This window comes from Nannospalax galili, unplaced genomic scaffold (genome assembly GCF_000622305.1).
Source record: "Nannospalax galili isolate Female #2095 unplaced genomic scaffold, S.galili_v1.0 scaffold875, whole genome shotgun sequence".
Classification (NCBI taxonomy): Eukaryota; Metazoa; Chordata; class Mammalia; order Rodentia; family Spalacidae; genus Nannospalax; species Nannospalax galili.
This window is the reverse complement of record NW_008337059.1, coordinates 475,493-487,757: the sequence shown is the minus strand read 5'-3', so window position 1 is coordinate 487,757 and position 12,265 is coordinate 475,493. Positions and strand designations below refer to the sequence as shown.

Genomic DNA, 12,265 nt, shown 5'->3' with positions numbered 1-12,265 from the left:
TTTATTTAAAAACAATGTATTTACCCTTCTCACAATTAAAATACTTTTAACTCTAGATTGCTCAGGAATTTTGGGCAGCTTTCAAACATCACTAAACTAAAAAACCCAAAGGTAGCACACACCACTATTGCCACCAATAAATTAACAAAATTCCATTTGGTGCCTACTACTAAAAAAGGGGATCTTTCTCATTTTTTTTTCTTCTCTTTCTTGATGTCAGTGAAAATAAAATTTCTAGGACATCAGTAAAAAACGATTAAAAAGCCACCTAAAATGTTATAGAGTTTAGATTAGCTAGGTTAATTGCAACATTATTTTCATAGAGAACAGAAAAATCACTGCCGTGCCACATTTAAATTAGAATATCATGGCACCTTTCAGCTCTCTGTGGTCTTAGTTCCATAATAAATTTATTCAATGGGATAAATATCAACAGATGAAGCCAAAACCATTGGATGGATGGCTATTTTATGTGTAAATGAGGTAAGCTCTTGTTAGAATATAACACAGAAAACATTTCATAGCTTTCAAAAAATATCACATTTTCACTTGATAATGCATTTATTGTAATGGCTAACAAGTGGCTTTTTAAGGCATAGTTTTATTTATTATATATGCATCTATAAAGTACACCCCTCCCCAGAATTTACCACTGCTTCACCAAGTTCTGTAAACAAATATCCAATGGGAGGAGCTTGGGAAATGTAAGACTTTACAAAAGTGACCTAAGTCAGACACATTCGACTAAAACAAACCCATGCATGCAAACCTATTTACTTTATCTGACAATAATTGGTTAAACTATCTGGAACGAAAACCTATTATTAATTGAGCACAGCTCAATTTCTAAGATCTTTTCAGAGAGGAGAATGTAAATGCCCCAGAACGTACTATTAGTAATTGGATACGAGCTGAACCAGATCCTACACTCTGATAAGCCGCTGCAGAACGCCGCACTTGAGTTTTCCTGCCCCACAGCAGCGCGCAGCTGGCGGCACACAGGCCCACTGTCGGTCGTCTGTGGGCGCGAGGAAAGGAGGCCACCTCGATGAGATTGGCCTGGCTGGGATCCATGATAGGACGTCCCACTACTGGGAAATCAGTCTAAATGGGCTCTGGGCAATTTGGAAAGGGCTACTAAAGATGACTCAAACCCCTACTCTGGGCACAAAACAAAAATCAACCCTTGGGAGGAGGTCTCTGGAGCGCTGGATTGGCCTTGTACAGAGATGAAGATGGTACTACAAAACGTAGATGGGCCATAGATGTCGCATGCTAGGCCTGGTCACTGAGCTCCCCACAATCAGACTTCTCACAGGACATAGGCCCTGCGACTGAGTAAAGAGTCCTGCCCAGCCTGCTGAAGAGCAACTTGGTCAGGGTCCTCTAGGAAGAACTGCTCAGGTGTGTTTTGAAGGTACCTGACCAGGTAGTTGCGGCAGCGGGTTTGGGAGAGAGCAGGCCTCGTGAAAGTGGGAAGGAGACCACCATCAGCTTGGGCGGGCTCCCAGGGCTGCAGTGAGATGTGGGGCGTCGGAGTGACGATTTGACCTAGCTGTGGTTCTAAGAACGAGTTCTTGGGACTCGGTTTAAGTGAGAGCGAAGCACAGCTAGGAGGGTGGGGGAAAAATAGCAGCAAGAAGGAAGACACGCTTCTGTGGGAAACTGGGAAAGAAGGAGATCTTCTTTCACTGTCTTTTTCTTCGGTCTTAAAATCCCCTGAAAGCTAAGAAAATTAAAGACCAGAAAAGAACAGAAATATTTCTCCACCATCGTTTTGGCCGGTGGTTGGCTTAGGGTGTGAGACTGAGTCTGGAGCAGCTTCCTGCTGGTACAGGATCTGGCCACCGTGACGCACTCACTCAGGGTCCCCCCACCCTGCAGTGCAGCACACTCACCCCACCTCTCTCTGGATCTTTGCGCCCGGCATTAGCCGCAAAGCAAGGACGTTCTTCCTTCGGCAGACTCTGGGCCTGGTGTGGAGACAACAGCCTCCGCCTTCAAGCAGAAAGGCACTGGGTGCTCCCGTGGCACTGGAACGAGGGCCCACCAGATCTTTCCCCATCACCCCCAGGTTGCTGTTTCCCCATCGCACGTGGCGGGAGCCACAGCCCAGCTCCCCAGGCCCAAGGCGCTACCTTCCCGCAACATTTCCGCTGCTTTCCCCCAGAAGAGCCCCGCCTCTCTCCCCTCCCAACCCGCTGTTTTCTCTTTCCTGGGCCTGGGGCACCAATTCCTCCCGCAGTTGCGGGGTTCTGCAAGGACACTTGCCACTCTAATCCCCATTCGCCCCTTGTCTGCCAAGTTCCCAGGATTTTCTCCTCAGTCCCTGTACCTTCCTGTGCTCTCTTTCAACCGAGGCAGTCTCTCCCAACTCTGCCATCCTAACTGAAAAAGAAGAGAAAGAAAGAAAGAAAGAAAGAAAGAAAGAAAGAAAGAAAGAAAGAAAGAGGAAGGAAGAAAAAAGAAAGGAAGAAAGAAAGAAAGAAAGAGAAAGAAAAAAAGAGAAAGAAAGAAAGAATGAATAAAAACCTTGGGGCAGCCTGGTGAGGAATGGTTGCATAAGCATCTCTCCTTGTACCCCTCCCTCCCCCCCCCAAGGCCAGTGCCTTTTCTGTGAGTCTGACAGTTGTGTCCTCTGCTACTCACAGGACTAAGCCTGTGGGCAGTTCTGTACAAAGATGGTCCCCACTAGGCAGTTTTCAGAATCTCTGAGGAGACTACATATATTCTCCTGGCAAAATACAACCAGGGTTTGTCAATGGGGGGAGATCAAGGCCTAGACTCCAGCTCCAGATTTCAAAAGGCTGAAAGGACTGTAGCCACAGCTAGGCTTCCTCCCTTCTGAGAACAGACCCTGCTCTCAAAACTCCAGAAAGCTACCCAGTGTGTGCAGTGCTCCAGCCACATCAGCACCTATTGCAATCAACAATTGCAATCACCTATTGCGTTCACCTGTATGCTGCATTCACCTGTGACACAGAATAGCCATGGTTGACACGTATTGAGCACTTAACATTTGTAGACACCTCACTATGCAGCTGGCGTAGTTAGCCTTATTTAACCAGAGCAAGAACCATCAAAGAGGGTATTAGTCTCCTTCATACAGACGAGGAAACTGAGAAACACCCAAGACCAAACACTTCGACCAGAACTGAAAGCAAGAGCAACTGGACCCCAAAGTGTAGAAAGAACGCCATCACCCTTTCAGCAGCTGCGAGGGCTATAAGGGCAAATGCAGCCTGAACCCTGCCAGCAAGGACTCACAATCTAACGGGACAATCAGACAAACACGTAGCTACAGAACTAGGTGATGGAGTGACAAGTGACATTACTAACAAAACTGCAAGCAGACTTCGGCAGGGCGTCTGGCAGCGCTTCTTGGAGGAAGTGGTATTTGAGTAGAGCCTTGAAGAACAATTTTCCACTCATGGAGATGAGGGCGGGAAAGACATTCCATGTGGAGAGATCAGCTTGAGCAAAGGAAACAGGGTGAATTTGACTCGTCGTTCATACATCGATAGACAAAGCAATCCATCTCCTTATGAATCCACCCGTCCGATATTTACTGGCCAGGAAGTTTTCCTGCCACCGCAGCAGCTGGAAAAACCACAGTCCTGTGGCATCCTTCCAGCGTGTTGGTTCATGGACACTGAGCCTCTCAGAACTGCCCCCAGGTCGGGAAGGTGCGGCCAGGTGGAAAGGGAATCGTTGATTCGGACACCCGGATCAATGCAGGCTCTCCCACAGCGACTTGGACCTCAAGACCCTAAACCACTACTCCTAGTCTTTTTCTGGTAATGCAGCAACATCCTACAGGGTGGACGCGGAGGGCGTGACCCATATAAGCCAGAACCAATGAAGAAGGAGGTCAGGATGCCGACCCCGCCCCTCGACATGACGCAGGGCCCCCGGACAGAGGCTTTGCAGCCGCGGTCCCAGTCCCTGCAGTGGCTGTAACAAAACCCAGACCCCCAGGTCCCGGCCAATGGAGGCGATTTAGACTGGAGCAAGACCGCGTCTGTCAAAACCTCGACTGTGCAGCCCTGCCGAGTCCAGAAGAAGAGCTGGAGCCGCCGCACTGCCTCCCCGCCCCCGCCGGGATTTATTGAGTATTTGGACTGGACAATTAAGTGGCCCTGATGATGTTACCAAGCCCGGTCACCTCCACCCCTTTCTCAGTCAAAGACATTTTGAATCTGGAGCAGCAGCACTTCCACGGAGCTCACTTGCAGGCGGATTTGGAACACTTCCACCCGGCGCCCTGTATGCTGGCCGCAGCTGAGGGGACACAATTTTCTGATGCAGGGGAGGAGGACGAAGAAGAAGAGGGAGAGAAACTGTCTTATTTGAACTCACTAGCTGCTGCGGATGGCCACGGAGATTCAGGTCTCTGTCCCCAGAGCTATGCCCATACAGTCCTTCGAGACTCCTGCAGCGGGCCCAAAGAACAGGAGGAGGAGGTCGTGAGGGACCGGAGCCAAAGTGAGTACAGGGGGAAGGAGACTCACCCGTGCTCCTGGAGCTATGGCTCCACTCCGGTACACAACCCACAACCTTGCCAGCACGGCTACCTGACCCTTTCACCTTTGGTTAGGGTCTTCTCCCCTGGGTTCAAGAACAACTTTGGAAAACACAGGTACCTGACAGGGAGCGAGGGAGGGGGGAGCAGAAGGGGAAAGAGCGGTGATCCTGACAACTACTCTTTCCCAGAGCCGGCGTCGATGCGACCCCGGAGTGAAGGGAAGGTAGTTACTGCTGCCCTGGTTCTGAGAAGTGATAAGGGCCCAGCTGCCAAACACCTTCCAGTGATTCAGTGACTGTTTTCTGTTCTTTCTTTCGTTCTCTCTCTCAAAAAAGGGTCAGTGGTCAGGCCATATTTCTGCCTTCTTTCTAATGTAAGATGAGTTCTCCAAGGCCAGGGCAGCTATCCCCTCTTTGAAAAGGCAAAGTGAGCAGGTTACTTCTGAGCTTGGAGCTCAGTGTTCTTACGCTCACTGGGAAAGGAGAGGGGATGGTCGCTGAGTGTGTGAAAACAACATCCATTCCAGATGACCACAGCTTTCATAGCCTTGAAAGAAAAAAGAGAAAACCTAACGTTTTGCTTTGTGTCTCAGACTGCAGGCCCAATAGGGAAAGTGCGAGATCCTGGCCGCTCAGTCGACCAGAGGTGGATTAGGTGGATAAGGCCCCAAAGAAGTGTCTGGAAGGCGGACAGAATCCAAGAATTTCTTGCCCAAGTGGAAGTTTGATGTGGCTGAGTCCAAGGCCTATTTTGACAGTTCCTCAGGTCTAAAATTGACCGGAAACTGTTTAAACCAGTCTCTCAAACTTCTCTGAGGTAATTTACAAACATTGTCAGGCATATATTTCCACTTAGCTTTTTTATAAGAAAACAAAATTTAAAAAGAAGTTCCTGGACTATGCATACGCCTCACACTTGGACATTACTGAACACAAAACTTTTCACAAAAAAACCATGCACACCGGTCCCCTTCCCCCCAAACCAACAGGTTGGACACCTTCAGTTATCCATGGTGAGTGGAAAGGCAAACGAGTTTGCAAATACTGTAGCTATTATGCAGTCGCAAGCTTTGATCCTGAAAATAGTCATTAGCTCCTGGAGCCACACACTTAACATAGGACAATCTCTCCTCTCACAGATGCTCCTGTTTTAATAAATGCCAGCTAACTACTCCCACGGAATGCGACACACCGCTGAGGGCGTTCTATAGGTGTTCAGTCTGTCTCAGGGTCCTGGGACACCAGGAGCCTCAAACTTTCACCAAATCCAGGCATTTATTATCTAGTGCTTCGCGCGTCCACCCAAGGGGGTGGGGTGGGGTACCGCGAGCTAGGAGCAGCTAATGGGCGCTGTTGTTTTGCTTCTCCGGCAGAAAGCTGCCAGCTGAAGAAGTCTCTGGAGGCGGCGGAAGACTGCAAGGTGACTGAGGACAGCGAGAGGCCCAAGCCACGCAGCCGCCGGAAGCCCCGAGTCCTCTTCTCGCAAGCCCAGGTCTTCGAGCTGGAACGCAGGTTCAAGCAGCAGCGGTACCTGTCGGCGCCGGAGCGCGAGCATCTCGCCAGCAGCCTGAAGCTCACGTCCACGCAGGTGAAAATCTGGTTCCAGAATCGCAGGTACAAGTGCAAGAGACAGCGGCAGGACAAGTCTCTGGAGCTGGGGACGCATGCCCCGCCGCCGCCGCCGCGCCGCGTGGCAGTCCCGGTGCTGGTGCGGGATGGCAAACCGTGCGTGACGCCCAGCGCGCAGGCCTACGGCGCGCCCTACGGCGCCGGTGCCTATTCCTACAACAGCTTCCCCGCCTACGGCTATGGGAACTCGCCCGCCGCCGCCGCAGCCGCGGCCGCAGCCGCCGCAGCGGCCGCGGCCTACAGTGGCGGCTACGGCTGCGCGTACCCTACGGGCGGCGGCGGCGGCAGCGGCGGCGGGGCCTCTGCCGCAGCCACTGCCATGCAGCCCGCCTGCAGCGCGACCGGAGGCGGATCCTTTGTGAACGTGAGCAATCTTGGAGGCTTTGGAGGCGGCGGCGGCGCACAGCCCTTGCACCAAGGTGCAGCAGCCGGGGCCGCGTGTGCACAGGGCACCTTGCAGGGCATCCGGGCCTGGTGAGGACAGGGAGGGTCACGCGGCGGGCGTCCTACCGCAGCTTGGCGCCGCAGGAATGAAGCGCGAGAAGGGCCAGACCCGAGGGCCAGGTCCCCTCGTTAAAATAAAATACACAAGCATCGCATCCCAGGGCGCAGGGGCGCTGCACACTCTAGGCCTGGGGGATGGGGCTCAGGAGAGAGAAGGATGCTCGGGTCCAATCGCCCAGACTGTCTGAGACAGAAACACAGCTGGGCGCCAGGGAGGAGGATGGCCTCCCACCTTAGCGCGGAGAGGAGCGGGAGGCTGGGACTCTGGCTGTCTAGTCCTCTCCCAAGGGCTTCTCTCCTTCGGCCTTCCCGTGGCCTCCGCGAAGCGTTGGCGGGGAACCTGGACCAAAAAAGAAAGAAAGAAAAAGAGAAAAGAGCATGAAGAAGAGAGAAATTGGGGTAGTGGCTTGGGAAATTCTACCGATCCGCTGTCCCCCCTTTGCCAACCCGGAGCGCCACACCACAATTTCCATTTTCCAACCGCCTCCCCAAGGCGAAAGACTCAGCCGGGATCTCTGGAGGGTCAGAGGCCTGGAGACTCCGAGGACAACCAGCGCAGGGAGATCAGAAGTTGGGGGAGGTAGGGAGCCCAGCAAATCCAAGACCTGGTGGCCCTGCTTAGGTGTCTCCAGGTGCCCTTTCTGTTTTGTATTCTGTATTCAGCACACATTATCTCTCTATATAACTGTATCCACGCGCCGTGTACACACCCGCTGTCTTACACTACAGGAGTCAATAAACAAGGTGCAATATTTCTAAACTGTTGGCCTGCTGCAGACTTTGTTTAGCCCAAAAGAGTGGGGTGGGACGCTCCTTTAAGTTGGGCAAGAATGGAGGAAAAAGGCATGTAAGGAAAGTAGTCTATGCAGGGCATCATGGCTTGGTGCCCCTCAGCCAGGCCCCAGGGTGCAAGTCTGGTCTCTCCCTGGCTTTGTTCATTAATTTCTCTTTACTGATGAGGGCAGAACCTTTACTGATGTGGGCACAGGAGCCTTCAAGGTCTTTTGAGATCCCAGGCTTTGTGATATCCCCAAACTTTACCCAGATGCACGGATAGGTGCGTGGACCTGCCTCGGTCTAAAGACTCTGCCCGACCTGGAGGGTCTCCAGGGAAGAAGAAAACCTGGCCTTCAGGCCCAGTCTAGGGCGGCTCTAAGGCGGCTCGTTCCTCGGCCGCCGCCAGGGCTTCCAGTGCGCCCGGGGGATGCTGCGCTGCGCCCCGCCGCGGCCGAGCTCTCCCCCTCGGCCGCCCTCCCTTCTCCCCCGGCGGCCGCGGCTTTATGCGGCTCCTTGTCACTTGCGGAGAATGCCTGCGCGAGGCCTGTGCTGCCACACGGCCGATTGTGAGCGTGCCAAGGCGGGTGAATGGGGAGGCCTCAGAGCGCCGCGCCATTGTGGGGCCGGGCCTCGCTGAAAGGCGGCTTCGGGCCGGGAAGGTGCGGAAAGAATGGCTTTTTATTGGAGTCCCGAACAAAAGGTGTGGTAGGAAGGCGAAGTCCCCTGCGCGAACAAAAACCCCAGCGCGTCGGATTGACGTCCCCCCCAGCGCCCCATTGCTTCTCAGAGCGGGGGCATTGTGCAGCAGTCTGCTCAACAGAGGGACGGAGAAATGCGCGGGGGTTTTGTTCCCCACTTTTTGTGTGCTGGGGGAAGGGGCGGCCGGGGGGCCGGGGGCTGGGCGGGCAGCAGGGAGGGGCGCTGATTAGGCCGGGCGGGCCTGGGCGCCGAGACGTTCAGCGGGAGTCGGAGGCCTGAATGCAGGGTCATTATTGCTACAAGTTTAGCAATTTCGCCCTTACTGGAGGGGGTGGGGGGCTGTTGGGCTGCTGCGTGGCCACAGGCTGAGGAGCTGGAGAGACAAGAGGAGCAGGAATTAAAAAGAGAAAGGGAGCGAGGCAGGCAGGTTAGATAGCCCTCGGAAAACCTCTGACCGCCCAGGATGCCCTCGGACTCATCCCAGAAGGCCTAGAGGGAGGCTGGTGAAGAAGGGGGGAGGAGGGCGGTAAGAGAAGATCCTGCCTCCTCTGTAGGAAGAACAACCACCCCAGAACTGGGTGTGAGCTAATGTAATCAGACTCCTGGACCCCCCAGCCCATTTGATCCTAAGATGCTGTGGGACTGCCATCAAACCGAGATGCTCCAAGCCCCCTTCTCACAGAGTTCCCTGTCCTGGGGTCATTTAGTCATGGGTTTCTTTATATATACACATATAATTTTTAAAGGTTTTTTAAAAAAGACAAATTTTTTTTATTTCTTATTTTTATTTTATGTGTATGTGTGTATTGCCTGCATGTAGGTAAGTGCACCTATGTCATGCAATGCCCACGGAGCTCAGAAGAGGCTGTCGGATCCCCTGAGACTGGAGTTAGAGACAGTTGTTAGCTGCCACGTGGGTGCTGGAATTCAAACAGGACAACCACTTAACCACTGAGCCATCTCTCCAGCCCCTATATATACATATAATGTTTTATTCTTTTATTTTTATGTATTGACTGCTTGTTTGTAACCCGTGGCGTGCAATGCTGCCGCCAGAGATTAGAAGCAGGCGTCAGATAGCCTGGAACTGGAGTTACAGGCGTTTGTTAGCAGACTTGTGGGTACTGAGAATCCAACGTGGGTCCTCTGCAGGAGCAGTCAGTGCTCTTAACCTCTGAGCCATCTCTCCAGCCCCTAGCCGTGGGTTTCTTAAGCTAGGGCTGGAGAAGGAATTCATTTTCTTATCAGCTGTGGAGATTTATTCAGTCAGTCATTGATTCAACTATGTACACCTAGAACCTAGTATATGTTTATTTGCCCTGTTCTGGATGCTGGAAATGGAGATGGTTGGGAACCAGTGATTCCAGTTGATTCCTGGAATTCATTTTCTGGTATGGTAGATGGACTGATGGGGTATGAGAACAACCAAATAAATGTTTTTTTGTTTTGTTTTTTTGGAGGTTTGTTTTTTTTTTTTGGAGACAGGGTCTCCCTGTAGCCCCAGCTGTCCTGGAACCCACTATGTAGACTAGGCTGGCCTTGAACTCACAGAGATCTGCCTGCCTCTGCCTCCCGAGTGCTGGGATTAAAGGCCTGCAATGCCATGCCCGCCCAGCTGTTTGTTTTTTAAGTAGGTAAAATTTAAAGTGGAAATAAAATTCTGGGCCTTGGAGTTCTTTGAGATAGGTGGTCATGGAAAGACTACATTTAAGTTGATGCCAGGAGGAGGAGGAGGAGGAGGAGGAGGAGGAGGAGAAAAAGGAGAAGATTGTCCAAACGGCAGTGCTATCTCAGCCTTCCAACCTCTGCAATTCCTTTTCCTGGTCTGGGACATCTTCCACCCTCATCTTTCTGGTAAACTCTTGCTTCAAAGCCAAACTTCTTTCCTGAACCCCTCAAATGGAGGTAATCACCCTCATTTGTGTCACCAAAGTCTTAGGTACTTTCCAATGTCATAACATAGTGTGGTGTAAAGATTTATTGATGCTCTCTCTCCACATAAGGTCATAGAGAGCCAGGTTGACATCTTTTCTCTTTGAGATAGATGTTATAGTAGGAATGTCATGGGGGCTATGGTGATCCCATAGGCTCCTTCATCAACTCCTTCCCTGGAGCTCCGGAACCACGCAGCCCTTGTGCTGTCAAGCTGTGACCTTGTTGTTGGCTGTGAGGGAAATACAGAGGGGGGGCTCTTGACTCACCTGGGCCTAAGCAGGATACCTGACAACCCATGCCAACCCCAGGCTAGGCCCTGACTTCCATACATGAAGGCACTGCCTGGGGAGCACCCCCCACCCCATGTATCACACTTCTCCCTACAGCTCAAAACGTAGGCAAAGAAGCTCAGAATGTGGTGATGGTTTTACACCAGGACACAAAGTCGGAGGATTGGGAGAACTTGAAGATAAGGAAGAGCAAGGTCTGGCATATCATTGAGTTTCCCTACATTCACTAGGCGCTGCTGAGAACCGTGGATGAGAGAGGTCAGCCAGCTCACCGCCATGATGGAACTTTAGTGCCTGTGCAATAGGAGATGAAGTCTCTAGGATCAGCCAGCCTTGCTCCACTGGGGTTTCCTAAATAAGCAACTCCTTTTTTTTTTTTTTTTTCCCCCAACCCAGTCCTGCATCCTGCTTGACTGTGGCCTCTTCGTGCTCCCAGCACCAGGTCCTCACCTTCCCTGCCCGGCTTCCTCCCAGCCAGTTAGCCTTCCTTCATTCTGCATCCTCTTCTATTCTGGAAGAGGATCGGGCCCTCCTAGAGGAAACACAGCTGGGCCTATGGACTGGCTTCCTCAAGGTTTGCGTGCCTTATGATACTTAAAACCAGCCTGGACCATCCCCTCCCAGCCTTCTGCCCCACTCCTGGAGTCCATAGACTCTGAATATAAATAGCTTCCATCACTTTGTTGAAGGATTTCCGTACTGGTCATTGCTGGGGTTCCAGAGCCAGGGACATCAGCCTGTAAAATTCTTTGACCAACACAACTACATCTTAGTTCAGCTCCCTCGCCAAGAGAAATTTTCCCAGGACCAAACTGCTTCTTCACAAAACTGTCCTGCGAGCTTAGAGGAATTATAAAATTCTCCCAGGGCCTTCTTACCCAAGAGCCTTTGAGTGGATAAGTTGTCTCTCTGGACTCTGCTGGCTGAGCTCTATGTTAAAAGAGTAAAATCTGATTTCAGAACTCCCTTCTGGCTGGAACCCTCCTGAGCCTCCCTGAAGCTGTGTATATATACCATTCCCAGTGACTTGTGCCACACTAGACTAGGGAGGTGTGTACGCAACTCTGGTGGCAGAAGTAGAATAGATTCTAACTGGCCAATTAGATCAGATTCCTGCAGAGCCTTATCTTAAGGAGTCAAGAAGATGGATTTAGAAGTAAACTGCCTCTTTCTAATCTCAGAGCCAACACCACAAACAGCATTGACTGAGAGTCCTCTGAACCTCACTTTCCTCCTTGTGTATGCTTATAAGGCCTCTCAGATATATATATATATATATAACTTTATTTTATTTATTATTTTTATTTTGTGTGTGTGAGTGTATCACCTGCATGTATGTGAGTGCACCCGTGTCATGCAATGCTGCAGAGGGCAGAAGAAGGCTTCAGATTCCCCTGGAACTGGAGTTAAGGATGGTTTGTAGCCTTCATGTGGGTGCTGGGAATTGAACCCGGATCCTCTGCAAGAACAGTCAGTGCCCTTAACCGCTGAGCCACCTCTCCAGCCCATATATATATTTAAACCTACAATAAAGCGCCCAAATAGGAAATGTAAAATCGGTCAGTATTTATAAACACTCATATACCAATCCCCTTGGCTTTGAAAAATTAATGGAGATAACCCACATGAAACTGGCTTTGCACAGGTGTGGTTCTAGATAGGTGCTAACCGCTGAGCATGCTGAGAACCAAGTCTCAGGCGGGTGTGGACAGCAGTGTCATTACTGGTGAGCCCTGGGCGGGAGGCGCAGGCCCACTGCTTAGCACAAGGTCTGGCCTGGGTCGCTCCCTGGAGAGATCTACCCAAGGAAAAGATGCAGGGACCCTCTAGGCCGAACCACAAATCCTCTTTAGCGGATCACCGCGGGAGGAAAGGGTCAGGAAGGGAAACCCAGTCCAGCTGCTGGG

General features: G+C 51.5%; 1 protein-coding gene across 1 annotated transcript; it reads left to right on the top strand.

Annotated features, from left to right (window-relative positions):
• Positions 1–4,142: 4,142 nt before the first annotated feature.
• Positions 4,143–7,395, top strand: Nkx2-3 (NK2 homeobox 3). Its single transcript, XM_008831942.1, has 2 exons — positions 4,143–4,485; positions 5,898–7,395. The coding sequence occupies exons 1-2, from the start codon at positions 4,143–4,145 to the stop codon at positions 6,629–6,631; spliced, it is 1,077 nt and encodes a 358-aa protein (XP_008830164.1). The 3' UTR covers positions 6,632–7,395.
• Positions 7,396–12,265: the final 4,870 nt, after the last annotated feature.